Source organism: Callospermophilus lateralis, chromosome 8 (assembly GCF_048772815.1).
Source record: "Callospermophilus lateralis isolate mCalLat2 chromosome 8, mCalLat2.hap1, whole genome shotgun sequence".
Taxonomy (NCBI): domain Eukaryota; kingdom Metazoa; phylum Chordata; class Mammalia; order Rodentia; family Sciuridae; genus Callospermophilus; species Callospermophilus lateralis.
In genome coordinates this window covers 88,539,919-88,563,841 of record NC_135312.1, presented here as the reverse complement: position 1 = coordinate 88,563,841, position 23,923 = coordinate 88,539,919, and the positions used below count along the sequence as shown (strand labels likewise).

The window sequence follows — 23,923 nt, the reverse complement described above, 5'->3', positions numbered from 1 at the left end:
AGTTTAAATTAGTGTTTGAAAATGACTATTATGTTTAAAATTCTGCATTGAAATAAAATTTTATCATAAGTGACCTTCATTTCTTCTTAGGAATTATTATATTCATAAAAAATTTGCAAGCCCCATCTATTATAACTTTGCTCTTGATACTTTAAAGATATCCAAAATAATGGCGAATACATTGAGTGCTTAAAATATTTTTATCCCTAGAAAATCATACAGGACAACTTGCATTGTATAGAGTCTCTAAGTTTTATTTGTGTAACTTGTCATAAATTTACACATGTATGTAGATGTAAATATCTTTTCATTGGTCTGTATACAAACTGGTTTTATAGTTGTCAAAAGAACTTTAAAAAAAAATTGGAGAGCTAATCAACCTAGTGTTTATAGAATTTATCTAAGCTTGCTCTTGTTCTTCTCAATTTGGGGAAGGGAGCAGTGGCCACAAAGTCTATTATATCAAAAGAGTACAAATTTCCACGCTTCTAAAACCTATTCTTTATTAGGAGTTATTGATGATTAAGAGTATTATTCTAGCCCAAATCTATTGAACAAAATTCTTGTGCAAGCCATATATGGAATTGAAAACTTTCCAGTATTCATAAGTAAAAAGAAATGGAATTAATTTAATGATATATTTTATTTAGCCCAATATATCAAAAGTAGTAGTATTTTAATATGTAATGCATATTTTTAAAATTGAGATTTTTAAATTATTTTTCATTCTAAATCTTTGAAATCCATTTTTTACACTTAAAGTAATTTTTCATTTGGATTAGCAACATTGCAAGGTCTCAAAAGCTACATGTGACTTGGTGACTGTATTGGATGATGTATACTAGCCCCTCTCAACATTTGGGAAGAAATAGACCAAGCAAAAATTTCAGTTTCAATTTTATCGATTTAGAAATATACATGCTTAAAATTTATTTTACAAAGAATCAAGAGCAGTCTTCCTTTCGGTGTAATTCTTCAGCTTCTCATTCTTTTTCTTATAGGTAGTATGACCATTTTTGTTACATATTTATTAGCAATAGCAAAAGTTTAAGAACAACCAAAGTGTCCATCAATAAAGAATATGTTTCCGTGCGCAGTAACGCATGCCTGCAATTCCAGCAGCTCAGGAGGTTGAGGCAGCAGAAGTGAGGCACTAATCAACACAGTAAGACCCTGTCTCTTCATAAAAAATAGAAAATAGGGCTTGGGCTGGGGCTCAGTGCCCAGTGCCCCCGAGTTCAATCCCAGGTGATCAAAACAGTATTTATTTAAATAAGTAATATGTTAAGTTATGGGACAGCAAAAAAATATATAATGTCATGTAGATGTTAAATGAATGAGCTGTTACCTGTATTTTCAGATGGAAGTATCCCAAATCATCTAAGGAAACTAAGGTATCTGTAGAACACTAGGAATAAAGTACATTAAAATAATAGGAATAAGCTTGAAAAGAAATTTGGAAGACTTGTTTGAATAAAACTGTTGCCCCATTAAGCCCCATTAAAGTTCTTTTTCAGAATATTTCTATCTATTCAGTTTATTTTTCTACCCAAAGTTTAGAATTGGCTTTTTTCATTCCTCAAAATATTCTGGTAATATTTTTGAAAGTAATAATATTTTTTATTGAGAGTACATTGAGTTATTTGACACCTATCCAATAATATATTATAGTTTCCCATTATTTTGTTTTTGTGTTTGTATGTTCCTCAGTATTATTTTAAAATTTTTATGTAAATAGAGCTTTCATGTTTCTCTTACTCCTAGTGGGTTTTGAATTTTTTTCTATTATATAACTGCAGTATATTATTCTAATAAAGCTTCCAATAGGTATCTGTTTTTCTTTATCTAGGCTGTAATATTTTATTCAGCTACCTCACTGAATTCTCATCACCTGTGAATTTTGGCTGACCAGTATATAATCTTAATATCTTAAAAAAATGATGACCTTAGTGTTGCTTTCTAATGTTTCTTATTTCTTCTTGCTTCACTTGTCTTATTTGATAAGCAATGACTATTTTAGTAGAGGCATATTTTTTAGCCTAGATGGAAAATAATCTCCCACCCCATTTACATTCTTAAAATAAATATAATGAGAAAGACTCTGGGAAAAATAATGACTACATCATAAATGGGGAAACATTCACCTTATACATGGGTTAATTTTTGAGTACCCATTTACCCCTCCTCATGCCCTGTTATTGGACTTTAAATTTTTCATCAGTCTCAAATGTGTATACTCACTCTTCATTGGGTACAAAAATGAACAAATTGGAAACTCTTCAGGAATCCATTGAGTGAGAGTAGACACAGTACCATTGAGTGTTATGTCCAGTAATCGACCATCTGCAAGATGCGGAAAGAGCATAGACATGGAAGTGGTTGACTTTCAGAGAGTCAAAGAAGGAATCCTAAGCAGAAATGATATCTGAGACAGTTATCATGTGAGCCATTGGCAGATATGATTAAGAAGGCATCTAGACAGAACAAAAAAAGCATAGAGATGTGGTGAAGTTTTCCATGTTCGGGTTTTTTAAAGCTGTTACTGATGAAGTATGAAATGGGAGAGGAATCAGGAGAAATGACAGAAACCTGCCCGTGAAAAACTATTAATTTATGTATGAATTCTCTATAGAAGTGGACAGCCAGTCCTTATAGAAAACAACAAAGTCATCTAGAAGGGGCATGTTTTTTTGTTTTGGTGCTGTGAATTGTATCCAGATCCTCTTTCATGGTAAAAACGTTGTCTACCACTGAGCTACATTCCTATCTTGAAAGAACATTTTATGCCCATCCTACCCCCCAGGGTACTGCTAATGCTGAAGGGAAAGTCAGCTTTACCTCTTGCGTATGTTCGAGTTTAAGAGTTGAAAACCACAAGGTGCCAGTAGGGATGAGAAGGAGGGCATGACATCAGAATTGTAGTTTAGAACATTCCCTTTGACAGCAAGTTGATAGGCTTGTGGGGAAAAGTAGGGTGGACTAAGGGAGAAACCATTTTAAAAACTACTGTTATGATCGTGAGCCAACATGATGTAGATATGAGCTATGAAGTGGCAGTGAAGATGATGCAAGGAAAATACAGGAACTAGAAACGATAGAACTTAGCAAGTGATTGGATAAGTGAAGTGCTAGAGAATAGAAAGATTATCTTTCTCTATTCTTAGTATTTGGACCAAAAGTAATTACCTGGGCCTCCTTGATTACAATGACCCACACCTGTGATTCCAGCTATACAGGGGGCTGAGGCAGGAAGATTATAAGTTCAAGGCCAGCCCAAGCAACTTGTCAGACCCTGTATCAAAAAATAAGAAGGGCTGGGATTGTAGCTCCATAGTAAACCACCTCTGGGCTCAGTCCCAGGGTTGGGGATAGGCACAATTAATTGGTGAGAAAGCTGATACTAAAAACTAACAAAATATGAGTTCTGTTAGCTGATGACTTTTCTTATCCTTGTTCTCCATGACTATAAATATTTGAGAGTTGCTGAGTAGCTATTGATTCTCACTACAAAAGACCAGAAATGGGTACCAGTATTACAGTTTGCTATATCTATGGATTCTTATATAATGTATACAATTCTATTTGCTGTGTTACGAGTTAGACATATTAATGTGTTTTAATTTTTTGTTTTTATACTCTTTAGAATTCATTCAAAGGGCAGCCTTGTGGATGGCCCCGAAGCAAGCCTGATGGAACAGGATAGAATCAACCATGCTGACGGCAACAGACTAAGTCCATTCCTGATTCCATCACCTTCTCCCATCTGCCAGACAGACCCTCTGGCCATAAAGCTCCAGAATGGAAGCCCACTAACTGAGAAACCTCCTCCAGAGGTAAATGGAGACACCAAGTGGCAGTCTTTCAACAGTTATGGAATACCCCATATGAAGGATAGCCAGAGTACTTGCCGGAGTCCAGACTTAATGCAGGAAGACAGAGGGTATTCCAATCACTTGCAAAATGGAGGAATAAAACGCACAGTTAGTGAACCATCTCTCTCTGGGCTCCATCATAACAAGAAGTTAAAAGCAGACCAAAAAGCTAAGGGAGAAAAAAATGACTTCGGGGAAAGCCAAGAAAGAAATCCAGGTGAAAGCAGCAGTCAACCAAACGTCTCCGATTCGAGTGGTAGGAGAGAATCTGAAAGCTCCACAACCCAAGAAAATGCAGTTCAAGATTTCACCAGTTTTTCAGCTCATAACTGCAATGGGTCTGAAAATCCAGAGCTTCAGATTCTAAATGAGCAGAAGGAAAAAAATGCTAACAACTACCATGACAAGAACATTGAGTCGCTTCTTAAAAACAAGGCAGTGCTAATGCCTAATGGTGCTACAGTTTCTGCCTCTTCCATGGAAAACACACACGGTGAACTCCTGGAAAAAACACTGTCTCAATATTATCCAGATTGTGTTTCCATTGCGGTGCAGAAAACCACATCTCACATAAATGCCATTAATAGTCAGGCTACTAATGAGTTGTCCTGTGAAATCACTCACCCATCACATACCTCAGGGCAGATCAATTCCCCACAGACCTCGAGTTCCGAGCTGCCTCCAGAGCCAGCTGCCGTGGTGACTGAGGCCTGTGATGCTGATAATGCCAGTAAACAGATTGCAGTGCTAGGTACCTGTCCCTTCCAGAAACCAGAACAACTACCACAACAAAAGTCAGCTTTTGAGATAAGCCCATCTTCTGCAGAAAACAGTAACATCCAAGGAAACATGAAGCTAGTGTCTGGTGAAGAATTCTGTTCAGGTCCCAGCAGCAACATGCAAGCTCCCAGTGGCAGCTCTGAACAGTATTTAAAGCAAAATGAAATGAATGGTGCTTACTTCAAGCAAAGCTCAGTGTTCACTAAGGATTCCTTCTCTGCCACTACCACACCACCACCATCTCAATTGCTTCTTTCTCCCCTTCCTCCTCTCTCTCCTGCTCTTCCTCACCTTCCTTCAGAAGGAAAGAGCACTCTGCACAATGGAGTTTTGGAAGAACACCATCACTACCCCAACCAAAGTAACGTAACTCTTTTGAGGGAAGTGAAAATGGAGGGTCAACCTGAGGTACCAACATCACAGAATCCTAATCCATCTATACATGTATCTACCCCCTCCCTAATCCTTCCAGAAGAGCCTCAGAATAATTGTGTTAGTAAAAATGGCCTCCTGATGCCAGGGACAATGACTGCCCCCATGTGTCCTGAGAAAAGAAGACCAACATCGGAACATCTCAAGCATCATCCACCAATTCTTGGTAGCAGTGGAGATTTACAGGATCACTGCCAGCAGCTGATGGGACACAAAGAACAAGACATGCTGAAGGATCGAGACAAGAAACAAACACAAGATCTTGCACTCCCAACACAGCACTACCTGAAACCAGGATGGATCGAATTGAAGTCCCCTCATTTTCACCAAGCAGAATCCCATCCAAAATGTCATGAGGCATCACTGCGGTCCATTCTTCAGTTTCAGTCCAAACCTAATCAAATGACCTCCAAACAATACACTGGAAATTCCAACACACCTGCAGGGCTCGAGAGGCAAGCTTACATCCAGAAAACAATGAGGCTAGAGCAGAAGTCACAAATGTACCAAGTTGAGATGAATCAAGGGCAGCCTCAAGGTATGGTGGACCAACATCTCCAGTTCCAAAAAAAATCACACCAGGTGCATGTCTCCAAGACAGATCCTTTAACTGAAGCTCATGTGCAGGCACTTTGTGCCCCTAGATTTAATTTTCAACAAAGAACAGATCCCCAGACTGAGAAACTCATGTCCCCATTGTTAAAACAGCCCTTGAATCAACAGGCTTCAGAGACTGAGCCATTTTCAAACTCACACCTTTTGCAACATAAGCCTCATAAACAGGCAGCACAAACACAACCATCCCAGAATTCACAGTTTCCTCCAGACCAGCAGCAGCAAAAGTTACAAATGAAGAATAAAGAACAAATGCCTCAGACTTTGCCTCATCCCCAAGGTCACAGTGATCAGCAAAGAGAAGGATCATTTTTTTGCCAGATTAAAATGGAAGAATGCTATAGTGGTGAAAATCAGTATTCAAAATCAAGTGAGTTCCAAACTCAGAATGCTCAAATGGGACTGGAGCAAGTACAGAATACAAGTAATAGAAATTCATCTTATGGCCAGATCTTAAAATCAAGTGCAAGCAAAGTGCAAATTTCCTGTTCAAACAATACACACCCAGTTCCAGAGAATAAAGAACAAACTATACGTTCTGAACTCTTTACAGTGAACAAGACCCAAAACTTGCATCACATGCAGTATTTTCCAAATAATGTGACTCCAAAGCAAAATATTCTTCACAGGTGCTTTCAAGAACAAGAGCAGAAGTCTCAACAGGCTTCAGTTCTACAGGGATTTAAAAACAGAAACCAAGATGTATCTGGACAACAAGCTGTACAAGTAGTTCAGCAAAGGTACTTGATGCAAAACCAAGCAAAGACTTTCCCAGTGCCTGACCAGGGAGGAAGTCACATTCAGACCCCTCCCCAGAAGGACGTTCAAAAGCACGCTGCACTAAGGTGGCACCTCTTACACAAGCAAGAACAGCAGCAAGCGCAGCAAACCCAACCTGAGTCTTGCCATAATCAGGTGCACAGGCCAATTAAGATTGAACCTGGTTCCAAGCCCCATGCCTGTATGCGTCCCGTGTCAGCACAGCAAGAAAACAAAACGTGGAAAAAAATAACTAAGCAAGAGATTTCATCTCCAAGCTGTGACAATGTGCAGCAGAAGAGCATCATTGAGACCATGGAGCAACATCTAAAGCAGTTTCAGGTCAAATCATTATTTGACCATAAGGCTTTTAGTCTCAAATCACAGAAACAAGTAAAAGTGGAAATGTCAGGGTCCATCACAGTTTTAACTAGACAGACCACTGCTGCCGATCTTGATAACCATACCCCAGGTTTAGAGCAGCCTACAACTTCAGAAAAGACACCAACCAAAAGAACAGGTGGTTCTCTTCTGGGTACTTTTATAGAGTCACCTTCCAAATTACTAGATACTCCTGTAAAAAATTTATTGGATACACCTGTCAAGACTCAATATGATTTCCCATCATGCAGATGTGTAGGTAAGTGCCAGAAATGTCCTGAAGCACATGGTGTTTATCCAGAATTAGCAAATGATCTTCAGATATGGGATTTTCTTTCTTTTTTTAAGTCCTTGAATCTGGGAGCAATTCGTAAAGCTCATAAAAATCTGAAGCTTAAATTTTTTTTGTCTTTAAATTACAGATGCTTCTGCTATGCAAGAGAAAACTTCATTTACATGCACTGTTCCCCCCAAAAAAAAGCTTTTTTTTTTTTTTAATAATGAGCACATTTGTTTTCCCTTCTATTCAGACCCTTTAAAATAAAAATGTATCTGTTTTAGGTTCATCCACCTATATGAATAATTATCTCCTGAGGAGACATGTATAGTTAAAAAAAAATCATTAATGTGAGAAAATAACTGCCACAATCAAATGAATTTAGAAACCTTTTGTTTTTGAAAATTCAGGATTGAGTATATAGTAGTTTTATGTAGTATAATTATATAGTATATAGACTACTAGTACTATTTTGGATAGTTTTTCCAAAATTATGATTGGATATCTGGATAATGAGGCGAGTCGGTGAATTTATAATGCCAAACTCTGAGCACTAGTGAAAATACCCCTTTTCCATTAAAACACTTGAAACATTGTGTTTTATACTGATTTTTTATTCCATTTTCTCTTTAACCTTTATTTCTTTATTTCTTTTTTTCTTTTTTTCTTTTGTTTTTCTTTTTCCAATGCTGGGAAAACCCAGGGCCTTGCACGTGCTAAGCAAGTACTCGACCAATGAGCTACATCCCCAGCCCTAACCTTTCATGTATTTTATAAAAATGGTAATTTCACTTTTTTAAACAGATACCTTATATTAAAATACAGAATGTTTATAGGTCTGTGAGAATAAGAAAACATTTTTAACTGATGGATACATATACATATGTGGGCAGAGAAAATCTTAATAGCTAGTAAGCAAACATATAACAGAAGACATTTGAAAAAGCAAATGTATGTGAATTAGTGTGGCTAATGGCCCACCCACCCATGTTATCGCTCTTACTGGGAGCTGCCCCATACTTTGTAGGTTGATTGAGAAAGGCTCCATCCTGCCCTTCTTTGTGTGTGGGTATTAAGTTTTCTCACTGGGCTAAATGCTACATGTGTCATAGATAATACTAGGTAAGTTGTTATCATTTCACTCCCTTATCACCGTGATCCTGGCTTCTCACTCTTCCATCTTTGGCTCGCCAGCACCCCTTCCACCTGACTCTAACGTACACACAGATATGGGTTGGGTTGAACATTCTTATTGTCAAAACAATAATTAAATGTGGGGAAATGAGCAGAAAAAGGGGTTCTTGGCAATAAAATGAATATATTCTGGGGGTGGGCCAGAACAACAAATTTTATTTATAATCTTTTAATATCCAAATGTCAGGTAGCTTCTAGTTAGCTTTAAAAATTTTTTTCAGTTTTAAGAAATTTCAGTTGTAGTTGGTATTACATATAATATAGTCTAATTTCTTTATTGTTTTGTTTTACTTATTTGGTTTAAAATAATTTCTTATACCATATCTAAAATGTAATTTGATAATTTTTCCATTAGCCATCATGTACATATACTTAATTATTTGGCACATTTTCTAATAGATAGTACATCACTTGATTAATTTTAAAGAAAAAAATTTTTAAAGTCACTTAGGGCCCTTATTGTGCATCTGGGGGATAATTTTTGTGGATGTAGCCTTTATATTTAGTATAATTGAGGTCTAAAATAATAATCTTCTATTATCTCAACAGAGCAAATTATTGAAAAAGATGAAGGTCCTTTTTATACCCATCTAGGAGCAGGTCCTAATGTGGCAGCTATTAGAGAAATCATGGAAGAAAGGTAATTAACGCAAAGGCACAGGGCAGATTAACGTTTATCCTTTTGTATATGTCAGAATTTTTTCAGCCTTCACACACAAAGCAGTAAACAATTGCAAATCGAGTAATTATTAGTAGGCTTAGCTGTTCCAGGGTTGCCAACACTACACACTGTGCTATTCACCAGAGAGTCACAATATTTGACAGGACTAATAGTCTGTTAGCTGGCACAGGCTGCCCACTTTGAGATGAATGCCAGAAAACCCAGGCAGGAACAAGAACCAGCCAGCCAGCCTGCCAGGCACAAGGTTACTGGCACAGGCTGCAAAGAGGGACCCCACTCCAGCTTTCCCACTTGATGATAAAGCATTAGAGAGTAAAGAGGGAAAGTAGTGAAAAAAAGAATCATTGCAATACATTTACCTTGTGTTATAAGCAGATAGTTATCTCTAAGGAAGTTTTCTTTTATGAACAGAGAACCAGTATGACGAGTCGAATAGAAAGACAGATTCCATTTGTAGCTGCTTTGTTTTTTGTTTTTTTTTGTTGTTGTTGTTGTTCATTTTTACTGTGAATCACATGTATGCAAGTATTTTCCTGTACCTACAGCTAACTCCTGCTTGTAAGACATTTCCTATAGGTATCTTCAGCTCTGAGCTGTTATCCCACTTGAGTGTCTTGTTATTAGAGATAGACAGTGTTATCATGAAAATATATTAGGATACGTTTAGGCAACAAGGACAAATTCAGTATCATTCTTGATATATTTCCAAATATTTATTTCTAAATAATGTGTAGTAATTCATCAAATAATCACCAGTGGCCTGGCAGAAGTAGTGAATTAATCTACATGTTTTTTAAAAAAAAAAATTGCAAGCAGTATACATGCTTTGGTCATAAAGGGAAATAGTCTTGTTTCTAGAACCATCTTGTATTTTCATAAATGGCTGGATTGTTTGTTAGAGCAGGTTAAATGTATTATGATTTCCTCAAGTTTTAAAATAGCTCAGTTTGGAAAAGAACAAAATCAAATAGTATATGTTTTAGAAGACTGAATTTAGCCAACTAACATTCTGTGCTTTGTGAAATTATGTATAAAAATAAGTTTCCCATTATTTTCACCTAACATGTAAATTACAAAATACTTCATTACATGTTTTATTATATTATATTTTGATATGGAAGAAAAACAAGACTTAAAGCTGATATCTAGTTTGCTTGGCTTAGACCTATTTTAAAATTTTAAATTTTAAACCATTCATTTCTCAGGATATGGTCATAGAATAAAATCACACTCAATTGTTTCAAATATTTTGGTTGCCGCTTAAGTCATTTGCTAATTATGTGTGTGTGTGTTTCTGTGGGTTTCTTTAAGGTATGGAGAGAAGGGTAGAGCTATTAGGATTGAAAGAGTCATCTATACTGGTAAAGAAGGCAAAAGTTCTCAGGGATGTCCTATTGCCAAATGGGTAAGTATGACTTTGCATTGCCTTTGATCTTCAATCTTGGGCATTTGGATTAGTTAATCTAACCCTGAGAACTGGGGTGCACAGATTAAAAAGATCATGCCAGTTGACAGGAACATCGCTGTTTTTTTTTCCTTTTTTAATATTGACTATATTTATTTTATGAAGTGCATTACTTAAGGAGAAGGCAGATTAATTATAAAAATCATGAGCAAACCATATCAATTGGAAGAATTCAGTGGTGAGGTGGAGGTCTTTGCTGTTGCTTACATAAAGAAGTATTGCCTCCTTGGAATGTGAATAAATGACAAATTGAAAATTTATTCTTAGTCTTTTTTTTTTTTTCCAGACAGGGCCTTAGCCTCCCAAACTGCTGGGATTAAAAGCATGGGTCACCACTGTGCCTGTCTGGTTCTTAGTTTTTAAAATACCCTAGTGTCATTTATGAAAACCTTGAACTAAGACCCTGCGTATCTTTTTTGTAGCTCTGAGTTTAACTCAGATGGCACTTAGTTTCTTGCCTCCTTTTCCCCCGTCCCAAACTGGGAATAGTCTGCTAAACATTAAGGACTGTTTTTGCTTCTCTCCCTTTTCTGACATCATTAGCCCCCACTGTATAGAAGTGTTGCCCTAATTTTGACTGAGACATTTTAAAAGATACATAAACCAATGCTCTTATCTTACTGTTTTGGGCTTTTTTTTTTTTTTTTTGGTGGTGGGGTGGTGCAATGGCGAACCTCACAGGTGATTCGCAGAAGCTGCCTTGAGGAGAAGCTCCTGTGTTTGGTGCGTGAGCGAGCTGGCCACACCTGTGAGGCTGCAGTGATTGTGATTCTCATCCTGGTGTGGGAAGCAATCCCGCTGTCTCTGGCTGACACACTCTACGTGGAGCTAACCAGCACGCTGAGGAAATATGGCGCGTTCACTAATCGCCGATGTGCCCTGAACGAGGAGTAAGTGAAACTTCAGACTTCTTCCCCTCTCTGAGGCCACTGGTAGAAAAGCCTAACTTTGGGCTTTAGTGGAAGAGAGTTGAACTTGCATTTTTAAAGTGGGGACTAAAATGCAGATGTCATAATCAGGGAATTAAACTATTATTTGCTAACATGAATAATTTGAGATTATTTCATTAACATTTTGTACATTCAGACAGTATATACATTAGTTAGGAGCAGTTTATTAGAAATCCAATTATCTGTACCCACATGGCCTCAAATACACCATAAACTTGAAACTGTGTACATCTTATGCTCCAAATGCTCTTTTATGCCTGGCTACCACATTAGCAAGCTTAGTTTTACTTCATAAAATCTAGTTTATTATTTCTGCAATAGTAATCAAAATTGCTTCCATTTTTACTGCTGCTACTTTGGAATTGAGAAGTTACAGACTATAGATTTAACATTATTTTCCAAGAACATAGAAATTTGGAATAGGATAGCAAGAGTATGTAGCTAAATATATTTAGTGCATTCAGTTGTTAATATTTGGTTAACTTTCTCCACTTGACAGGAAGTCAAATCTGTTGCTTTAAAGGAGTTTCAGTTTTAGTATACCTATGCTATATATTATTCCTACATAACACTAAAATATAGGAAGGTTCTTGCTACTATGCTCAAATCAGTAGTTGGTTCAAAAATAATTTCAGTTTTTCACTTTCTTTAGTCTAACTCTGCAACCACCAAACTACAAATTAGTTCGCTGAGCTTATGGAAGTACTCATTCAATTCATTGCAACAACCCATTACTGATCAAATGTGTGTGTTTGCTGACTGAAACTAATTTTTATGACTTTACTAACATTATTAACACAGGTTCTCTCTTTGGGTCATAGGGGTCAAATCATCAATTAATAATGTATTTAAGAAAGTTATTCTTCCAAAAGGATCACTTGGGTTTCTATGATGGCTATGATCCCCAAATTTCATACTGTGTACTTAACTGACATCAGTTCACTCTTACAAATCATTAATTGCCATTTCCTAACTCATGACTTGTAACCTAATGATGAACCACTTTAGGCATAAAATACTTTTCAATCTACACTAATTTCTTAGTCCTGTAGGAAAAAAAGTGTGTGGAAGTACATTTAATCAGAATGAAAATAAAAATTAAGACATCTTGGGCTGATATTGATAGTAGCATTTGGTTCTCAGGAATTCAGCAACACTACATTGTTTTTAAAGCAGAATTCCTCTTAAACTTGATGGCTTGAAGATATGAATCACTAAAGGATTTCTTATGAAAATGACAGTTGTGGTTACATTTAAATTAACTGAAGTTTTTTTGTGGTGGTGGTTGTTGCTTTTTGGTTTATTGGGGTTTTTTTTGTTTGTTTTTTTTAAACCAGGGATTGAATCAGGGGCACTTAACCTCTGAGCCACATCCTCAGCCCTAAATTAACTAAAGTTTGATGTAAACTTTTTATATTCATTCATCATTAATTTCATGTATTTCTGGTATTTTTTAATAGGTATATATATTTTTTAGTTGTAGGTGAACACAATACCTTTATTTTATTTATTTATACATGGTACTGAGCATCAGACCCAGGGCCTCATACATGATAGGTGAGTGCTCTTCCACTGAGCCACAACCTCAGCCCATCTCTGGTATTTTTCCCTGAAGATATTTCTTTGATTTCCTATAAATGCCTTTTCCTGAATGAAATCTGACATATATAGAGAATTTTTTTAATGTTTATTTTTATTTTATTTTTTTAGTTGTAGTTGGACACAATACCTTTATTTCATTTATTTATTTTTATGTGGTGCGGAGGATCGAACCCAGGATCTCGCATGTGCGCTGATCCACAACCCCAGCCCCAAGAGAGAAATTTTCATGTTAAGAACTTCCCTAAATTTTGTTAATTTGCATTTGGAAACCATTGATAATGATTGGGCCAGAGTTTCAAATAGTGATCTTTAAAAAACAAACAAACAGAGTGTGAACCTAGGCTTGCATTACCATTAACCTATATCTCCAGCCCTTTTATTTATTTGCTTGTTTATTTGTTTTTAATTTTGAGACAGGGTCTCAATAAGTTGTTTAAAGCCTTGCTTAGTTGCTGAGGCTGGCCTTGAACTTGCTATCCTTCTGCTTCAACCTCCTGAGCCACTGGGATTAGTCATGCACCATCATGCCTGACTTCAAAAAGGGATCTTTTTTTTTTTTAACTCCTTTAAATAGTTTTATATCTTGGCAAGCACAAAATTACTAAGAGACACACATCAGGTCTGAGGTATAGCTAAGTGATAGGGCACTTGCCTATCACACTTAAGGCCCTGTGTTTGATACACGACACCCCACACACATACACAAAAAAGATATGCTTCAAATACAAAGACATGTTAAAGGTCTAGTTGTACACTTTTGTTTTTCTTGTATTGGGTAAAGGTGTAATTACCAAGAGATGCTTTAACTTGAGTCTTTGCATACTTAGAGCAATATTCCAAAATAATTAAATACATGATTAAATCAGACACTATCCACTGGCATTGGAGACTTAAGTAAGAAAAACCTTTTGAAGTTTTGTCTATCCCTTAAGTAAATTTTATTTTATGGCTGTTAGAAGTTAAAATTGTGCCAAAAACAGAATAATCTCTGGGATTGCTAATTCAGTTGCATGGTTAAAGATTTGTGACCCCCTCTTCACCAAGTTCTTACAAATCCTTCTGTCCACACTCACCATAACCACCCACTGTGAATCCAGGGAAAAACACTGAGAACATTTTGCAGTGGGAAAGTCAAAAAGTGATTTTTACATTTTTATTAAACCAAAACCAGCTGTTTTTCTTTTAAAGATTTCCCTTTGAGATTTCTAGTTTATGACTAAGCCTAACCAATATTTTTTTGGCAACTAAGAGTTGTGGGAGTGTATCTGTCATCATAAGGAAGTCAAAGCCAAAATTGCCTTCTGCCATGGTGGAGGATGTGAAGCATTTTAAGACATTTTACATTGTAAAAATGTTCAAACACCTAAAAGCAAGAATGCTTTCATATCATTTAATATTCAAACTCTATTGAAATTCCCTAATAAGATCTTATTTAAGCACAAACATGGGAAAAGATAATGACTTAAAGAAAGCAAACACAGTTTACATCTGATGGAGCTCTTGAATGAAATGGTTCCAGATTATGCTTGTTCTGGCATAATTATTAAATAGAACTTCTTTCTCTCTTGAAAGTGTCCCAGTTAGGATAATAAATTTTATGATTCACAAGCTTCTTTTTATGTGTAATATTTTCCCCCTCTTTTCAGGAATTCATTTGTTAAATGACCAGATGGTTTTCTCTGTGAAATTTCCCACATTCTAGATTTGGGTGATTTCATCCTTATTCTTTGGCTTAATTTTCTTCTCCTTTATTTACCCTGTATCTTCTCTACACTGGCATTTATCATTTAGGGGTGGGAGCATACTAAGAATGAACCCAGGGCCCTCATGCATCTTAGGCAAGCACTCTCTCTCTCTGAGCTTCATCTCAGCCCTTTTTGTTTTGAAACAAGGTCTTATTGATTTGCCCAGGCTGGCCTCAAACTTTCCATCCTCCTGTTTCAGCCTCCCAAGTAGCTGGGATTACAGATGTTTACCACCATGACCAGCACACAGTATATTCTTGGCTCTAATTTTAGTGATGTTAAGTGTGTTTAGGAGCTGTCAACTTGATCTAACCACCCAGCAAACTTTCATGTGATGGTTTAAAATTCACTGGTGATCATTATCTGTCTCCATTATTTTATTAGTTTGCAAAAGGATAGTTTCATCTTTTTTAGTGTTGTCTAAGTTTAAATTAATGTAGGTGGTTTTTTTTTTTTGTTGTTGTTGTTGTTGTTTTGGTCCTGGGAATTGAACCCAGGGCCTTATGCCTGTGAGGCAAGTACTCTACCGAGTTATATCCCCAGCCCCAAATCAATGTATTTTGCTAGTTTATATATGTTTATATATATTTTCACTTTTTAAAATATTTTATGACAATTAAAGGTTAATAATTTTTTAAAATCTATTATGTAGATAAATATTTTTATTATATTTAGTCTACTAAATCATCACTTAACCATGAACCAAAATCTGAGTCATTAAAACTGTCTTGTGCTATTTTTAATAGTATTTGAAAGACCCTCGGTTGAAATAAAAATGCCCTTTTGTAGCCATTTCATGAGGGAAATCAATTTAAGGATATTGAAACTTGTTATGGAGAGTTTTATTTTTTTAAAAATTTGAGGAAATTCATATACCCATAAAATTCGCCGTTTTCAATTATACTGTTCAATTGTTATAGTATACAAAGTAGTTATGTGGTCATTACTTCTCCCTGGTTCTAAACACCTGGACCACTCCCTGGGGGTAACCCCATATTTTTCAGGCAGTGCTTTCCCATTCTCACCTCCTGAGAGGCAACCACTTATAAACTTTTGGTCTCTATGGTGAACAGAATAGTCTATTCAGGTAATTACATATTAGTGGAATCATAATATTTGGCCTATCTGACTTCTTCCATATACCTTAGTGTTTTCAAAATTCAATTATTTTGTAATATTAGTCAGCAGCCTTTTTTGTGACAATAATATTTCATTTTGTGTATAAAGCCCATTTTCTTTATCCATGCAATAGTTGATTGCAATTTGAATTGTTTTCACTAGTTAGCTATTATAAATAATATTTCTGTGAACATCTGTGTTCAAGTTTTTGCATCGACATGTTTTCAGTTCTTTTGTGTATGTACCTACAAATGACATTGTTTCTCATTGTAATTCTGTGTTTTACTTCTTGAAGAAATACTAGACTGCTTTCCAAAGCAGAGGTAGTATTTTATATTCCTCCCAATAATGTATCATCAGGAAAACTAATTATTAATTGTCTTTTTAAAAATATAACCATCCCGGTGTATATGAAGGGTATCACATGGTTTTAATTTCCATTTTCCTAATGTCTAATAACATTGGCATTTTTCACATATGAATTGCTCATTCACATATCTTCTTTATAGAAAAGTCTACTTAAACCTTTGCCCACATTTGTGTTCCTTTTTGAGTTGAAGGGTTCTTTGTGTGTTCAAATGTATAGTTTACAGGTGTTTTCTTCTATTCCATAGGTTCTGTCCTCAGTTTAACCATAATGCCTTAAAGCAAAGCATTTTTAAATTTAAATCAAATTCAGTCTTTTATTAAGTTTGCTACTTGTGCTTTTAGTGTTTGATTTTGTTTATCTTTTATATCCTGCCAATTTGCTATAGTAGTTTATTAAATTTATTAAGTCTTTTTAGTGCATTCCTTAGGATTTGCTACATATAAGATCATGTCATCTAGAAATAGAAAGTTTTATATCTTCCTAATTCATATGTTTTTATTTCTTCTTTTTTGCCTAATTACCTTTGTTAGAACCTCAAAAAAATGTTTAATAGAGTGAACAAAAGAAAACATCATTGTCCCACTCCTCATTTCAATGGGCAGTTTTCTTACTTTCAATATTTAGTATGGTACTAGCTATAGATATTCTTTAGAGTTCCTTATCAAGTTCAGAAGTTCCTCTCTATAACTGGTTTGCTAATTTTAAAGAAAAAGGGGTCTTGGACTTTTCGCATGGTGTGTGTCTGCAGCTAATGAAATGATCATGGGATTCTTCTACAGTCTGTTAATATGGCATATTGTATTAATTAATTTTTGTTCATTGAACTGATTACATTTCTGAGATAAAACCCACTCAGCCACTCACAAAAGTTTTAGGTCCACACACTGATGGATAGCGGTAGAGATTTCAGCTCTCAAGAGTTGCCCACCCTGAGCCTCTAGCAATTCATCAATTACAGTTAAGCTTTTCCTGTGCCAGCCTGGGATCCCACAGAGGATTCTGCCTTGGGTTTCCTTCTATTTGCCTGTCTCTCCAGTATGCGGGACCGTGATTTGCATTGTGACCTCACTTCTGACACACCTAAGTAGTGATTTTGTTTTTTATTTTCTTGTGGGTTTTTTTTTTAATTTTTTTAACTTTTTTTTTTTAATTTTTTAAATTTTTTTGACATGTTAAGATCAAGTGACAACTTCTAAACTTCCTCCATGCCAGACCAGAAACTGGAAGTACTGTGGGGTTCTTGTAATTGTGGATTTCATCTTTTTTAAAAAATTTATTTATAAGTCAATTCAGACTTTCTATTCTGGAGTCAGTTTTTTTTCCCCCTCATGTCTTCATACATGTATTTAAGGTAATGATCTCCATCTCATTCCACCATAGATAGCTTGTGACTTTCTAGGAATGTTTTTGTTTCATCCACATTATCTCATTTGTTGAAATGTAGATTTTATAGTGTTCCCTTTAATTTTTTTTTTAATTTGTGTAAGGTTAGTAGTAGTGTATCCTCCTTCATTTCTAATTTTATTTAAATCTTGTGTTTATCAGTCTCACTAATTTTTTTACCAATTTTAATTTTTGTTAAGTTTTTTTATTTATATATGACAGAGTAATGCATTACAATTCATATTACACATATAGGGCACAAATGTTTCATATCTCTGGTTGTATACAAAGTATACTCACACCAATTTGTTTCTTGATACATGTTTCTTTGGATAATGATATCCAGCATATTCTACTATCATTTCTAACTCCCTGCCCCCTCCTTTTCCCTCCCACCCCTCTTCCCTATCTAGAATTTGTCTATTCCTCCCAGGCTCCCTCTCACTACCCCACTAGGAGTCAGCCTCCTTATATCAGAGAAAACATTTGGCATTTGTTTTGGGGGGATTGGCTAACTTCACTTAGCATTATCTTCTCCAACTCCATTCATTTACCTGCAAATGCCATGATTTTATTCTCATTTGTTGCTGAGTAATATTCCATTGTGTATGTATGCCACATTTTTTTTTATTCATTCATCTACTGAAGGTCATGTAGGTTAGTTCCAGAGTCAGGCTATTGTGAATTGTGCTGCTATAAACATTGATGTGGGCTGTGTCCCTGTAGTATCTTGTTTTTAAATTTTAACTTCATTAGAGAACATGATATATTCTATCCTGGAGAATGGTCCATGTGCACTTGAAGAAAGTGTATATTCTGCTGTTATTGGGTGGAGTGTTTTATAGATGGTTGTGTGTCTGCTCTGTGTGTAGTACTTTCACAGCTTTTGATTTTTTCTTGAACAACTAATTGTTCTATCCATTGCTGTAAATGGAATCTTAAATTATGTGTTTCTCTAATTCTGTCATTTTTTTTTGCTTCATTTATTTTTGTGCTTTGTTGGGTACATATATTTGTAAGAGTTACATCATCTTATTAGGCACGGTGGTACAGACCGAAGCAGGAGGATCATGAGTTCAAAGCTAGCCTCAGCAAAAGCAAGGTGCCAAGCAACTCAGTGAGACCTTGTCTCTAAATGAAATACAAAATAGGGCTGTGGATGTATGTCAGTGGTTGAGTGCCCCTGAGTTCAATCCCTGGCATCCCCTTTCCCACCCCGCAAAAAAAAAAAAAAAAAAAGTTATATCATCTTAATGGATTGACCTTTATAAAATGCGCCTATTTTTTCTCTGGTAATATTATCTTAAGGTTTATTTTACTTGATATTAGTGTAGCCACTCCGATACATTATTTTTTTCAATGCTGGAGACTTAACCCAGGGTCTTGCACATGCTAAACAAGCATTCTAATCTTTGGCTACTATTTGCATTATTTTATACACACAAACAGGAAAGTCCTTTTACTTTTACCTATGTGTGTATTCAAAACTAAGGTGTTTCTCTTATAAACAGCATATAATTAGGTCACATAAAGGTCTATTTGCCAGTGTCTGCTTTTTAATTGCATTTATTCTATATGCATTAATATCAACACAGATAAGGTAGAATTTACGTCTGCCTTTTTGTTTCTCTATTGTTCTGTTACTGCCTTTTCTGTGTTCAGTAAATATTTTCTAGTGTACCATTTTAGCTCCCTTTTTATTTCTTTTTCTATATTTGTTGGAGTCATTTTCTTATGACCATGGAATTAACTACATAACAGCTAAGTTTGGAATAATACCAATTAGTTACAGTAATAAAAGGAAAACTTGTTCTTACATCATAGAAGTTATTTTTCTTCTCATGTTGGAATTGAACCCAGGGACACTTTCCCACTGGGCTACATTTCTAGTTCTTTTTATTTTTTTAGACAGGGTTTCACTAAGTTCTCTTGATGCTAACCTGGAACTTTTGATTCTCCTACCTCATCCTCCTGAGTAGCTAGGATTACAGGCATGCACGAGCATGCCTGGTCAAGTTACTTTTTAATATATTGTATAAATACATTAACATAGTTTTTAAATTATTATTTTATGCAATTGTTTTTAAATAAGATAGGATAAAAAGTAGTTTCAAATATGCAGACACATAGACAAACACACTGTCTTTTCTATTTCCTTATGTAATTGCCTTTACCAGTGTTCTTCAAGTTCTTGGATACAATTCAGGTTTCTGTCTAGTGTTATTTCCTTGCAACCTGAAGGATTCAGGATTTTTTGTAGGGCATGCCTGATAATAATAAAATGTCAGTTTATTACAGTATGTTTTAATTTATTAGCCATTTCTGAAGGATAGATTTTCTAGATATAAAATCCTTTGTTCATAGTGTTTTACTGGTAGCACTTTAATTTATAAATGATACATAAAAACAAAATTTGTATATTTAAATGTGATATCATTTGATGTTTGATACATTTATACATCGTGCAATGGTTAGAACAGGTTAAGCAAATGTATAGCCTCAAACATTTGTCATTTCTTTATGGTAAAAACATTCACAATACTTTCTACTAGTCTTTTGAGATAGATACTGTATGATTGTTATTCATATTCACCTTACTGTGCAGTAGTATACCAGAGCTTCTTAGTCCTATCTAAAGTTCCCTTGTGTTAATATTCAATCTGCTGCCTTTTGGTCTCTATTGTTTCTGGTGGGTCATCAACTGTTGATCTTACTGTGACTACCTCATACATGAGTCTCTTGCAGCTTTTGAGATTTTCTCTTTAGTCTTGGCTTCAAGCAGTTTATGCTGTTTGCAGGGTTGTCTTTGAGTTTATGCTTTATAGAAATAGTTGAGCTTGCTGAACATGTTGATTAATGTTCACAAACATTGGAAATTCAGTCATTATTTCTCTTTTCCTTACTCTTGCTCCAACACTTTTGGGACTCCCATGATAAATATGTCCCTACAGTTTAGTGTCCCACACCTCTCCAAGGCTCTGTTTCATTCTTTTATTCAATCCAAAAAACCAAAAGCATAAATAAATAAATAAAGATTTCATTTGATGTAGCTTCAAGATCCTTCCCTCCTCTTCCCTCCTGTTCAGATCTGCTAATTCTCTAATGAGTTTTTCACTTCATTTGTTTAATAAATACACTATATATTACTATAAGATTTTTATTAATTTCCAGATTTCTGAAAAAGTTGATTATGATAAATTTTTCTAGTATGCATCTCTTTTATGGAGGAATTTTCAAAGATCCTTATTCTGGCATTTTTGTGAGATTCATGTATTGGAATTTCTGTATATTTGTGTGATTTCTCCTGCATTTATTAGCTGAAATTCTAATAAATTAATAAAAATAACACTAATAAATTAAAAGAACTTTTCCTTACCAGCTGTTTGATTGCTTAGGGTCATCAATGACAAATTTTTAAAAATAACCTATATACATTTTATTGGAAATCACAATATATCTATATGTGCTCTTTTTTACTGAGATGTCATTTTACTGGGCAGACACATGAACTAATTATTTTTTAGAAATAAAAGTTTTTAATTCAAATCATGGGTTTGTACTGTTTTTTTCCTACCTCTAGTAAAGATTATTTACATTAAGCAATTAATTCTTTATATCTCTATACACAGAGTAATGTTAAAATAACATTAGTACTCATAAGACTACTTAAATCCTGTTTCCTAGGTTGTTTTATTGTTTATACTTTGGATTGTTTGTTTACTGTTATTAAAATATATCTGACCAGGGCTGTTACAATTGTAATAGTATGCTTTTAGCTAAACACTCTAAAGCACTCAAATTCCCATCAATGGTAGATTTAGCTAATTTGTGGCATATTTACAAAACGGAATATGGTATTCAATGAAAACTAAGTACAACTACATGCAACAGTGTGATAGAATAATTCACCCATAAATTGTGTTTTAAAGTCAATTGAGATTGTTCTGTTCTGGGTGTGATTATGCCTCAGGTTAATAGTTATTAGACTTACTTTCAAATTCATTTTGTATATACACACCCAGATTATGAGATTGGCAACCTAGGTAATGCTGTTCATAGTCTTGAACTTGGTCCTTTAATTTTTTAGGAGAACCTGTGCCTGTCAGGGGCTAGATCCAAAGACCTGTGGTGCCTCCTTTTCTTTTGGTTGTTCATGGAGTATGTATTATAATGGATGCAAGTTTGCCAGAAGCAAGATTCCAAGGAAATTTAAGCTACTTGGGGATGATCCAAAAGAGGTTGGTTTATTTCCTGATTATAAACTATTCATTCTAGGAAACTGATGAGCATGGGTAAAGTAAATTATGATATATATTGTTATCGTCTCATTAGCAGAGGGAATTTCATCTCAGGTAAATCAAATGAACCTTGATTTCTTGTTGAAGCCGTTGGTTCATGCAGTCTACAGTATGCTAATTAAAAGATTAGAAAACCCTCAATATGTTTAGCATTTGAATATGAAAAAAATTTCCCTATCACTTCCTCTACCTTATCTTTCAGATTTTAAATACAATTAAAATACACACTTATACTATAGATGCCTTTTAAACACCAGGGGGGTTGTTCTTATAATTTAAAAGTTTTATTTGAATATATAGTAAGTGAACATAAAATTCAATCATGGTATATTTTTCAAAAAATCATGTATTCGATAATATAATGTTTAAGCATGCTGGGCATCCTCTTTTGTTTGATAAGAGGAGAAAGTATTTAGTAAACTTGATAAAAAGTAGCAATTTTCCACTCTGAAAGTTTTTCATGGCTAGTTCATACAGGTTTATCACTTTAAGCAATTTGCATTAAACCCAATCCAGAAGATGCTTGGGAAACCCCCTCCTCTCAAGCTCTGCACAGAAACTGCCCACCATCTAAAGTTCACCTCTCTGTCAAGTGTCTATATCTCTCTGTCGCTCCCTGTTTCTTTCTCTCCCTCCCCCGACACAACGCCCCTCACAATAATCTGAAATGAGAACTTCTGTGTTTGAATGAAATAACCAAGTATTATCTCCTACCTTTTTTAAAAGCATATTATTTGGAAAATCTGTTCTTCCTGAACTTGGATGGTAGGATTATAAGTTAGCATTTCCTTTGTCAAGTAAACTTTGTCAACTTTTTCATAGAAAACACATTCTAGTTCTGAGAATTTTATCCACAATTGAAGTTTTCAGTACTTTTTAGTTCTTTGGAGCAAAGCTTAACTTGCTCTTTATAAATACTATAAAATAGAGATTGAGAATGGACAAAGTAAACCAAACAAATAATTGGATGGTGACTGCAGAAATGTGACCCCTTTATAATATCTGGCTTCCTTAACCTACCCCCCCCCCACACACAGCATAGGGTAGCGTAGCATATGTAAAACATCAACTATCTACATGCCTAGTAGAAATTCAGTTAGTATAACAAAAAATCCAAATAGCTACTTATTTCATAGCACAAAAATAGGTGATGTTAGATGTGTCCATACTTTTAAGATGATTTAGTTATTTGATAAGAAAGGCACCATTCATTGTTTTGTGTCCAGTATTTGGGGCAATAATATAACTAATAACATTCTTATGTGTAGAGAATAGATTTAGAATTTAATGTCAAATGGTTTATTTTATACAGGAAGAGAAACTAGAGGCTTATTTTCAAAACCTGTCAACTCTTATCGCACCAATATACAAGCAACTTGCACCTGATGCGTATAATAATCAGGTAAGTGTAAACAGTTATTGGCAACGATTTTAACTGCCTAGTTATTATTGATCCACTTAAATCTAAAAATATTCTTAAAGAAATAGCTTTCCCTTATTTTTCTTTTTTCCTTCTTGGAAGTGCTGCAGTGTTTCTGATATGATCCAAAAGAGTTGTGATCTTCTAAACTTTAAAAACAATGATATTTTAAGCCTCACAACTGTTCTATCTACTAACCTTGTTTTCACATGACTCATTTTGCTTCTTTAAGCAGAGTTTTGTGATTACATCAAAATTATGTGACCTCAATTAATCATACATTAACTATTTTTACAGAAACTCATGAAATAGGAAGCTATGAATATACTGTATTGTACACTTTCAGATTACTCCCAGAAGTAGAGATGTAGTGTCATATATGTCTAACATATATATATATATATGTCCAAATATGTTAGATTTTGCCATATAGTTTGGCCTTGGCTCCATAAACCATGAGTTGGCTGGGGTGGGGGTGGCCTATTTTGTATGCTAGGCTACTGTGCTAAGACACCAAAGTGATTTGTTCAAAAATTTATCATTACTTAAGCAAAAGAGTATAAAAGGCTCTGTGGTTTC

At 35.0% G+C, this 23,923-nt stretch overlaps 1 protein-coding gene across 1 annotated transcript in view; it reads left to right on the top strand.

Annotated features, from left to right (window-relative positions):
* Tet2 (tet methylcytosine dioxygenase 2) overlaps nt 1-23,923 on the top strand; it is a 124,501-nt gene that overhangs the window by 82,366 nt on the left and 18,212 nt on the right. Inside the window, exons 3-8 of the mRNA XM_076864461.2 lie at nt 3,644-7,098; nt 8,860-8,950; nt 10,304-10,397; nt 11,139-11,347; nt 21,714-21,864; nt 23,237-23,326. Coding sequence (XP_076720576.2) covers nt 3,690-7,098; nt 8,860-8,950; nt 10,304-10,397; nt 11,139-11,347; nt 21,714-21,864; nt 23,237-23,326 — 4,044 coding nt within the window. The 5' untranslated portion in view covers nt 3,644-3,689. The remainder of the gene's footprint in view (nt 1-3,643; nt 7,099-8,859; nt 8,951-10,303; nt 10,398-11,138; nt 11,348-21,713; nt 21,865-23,236; nt 23,327-23,923) is intronic.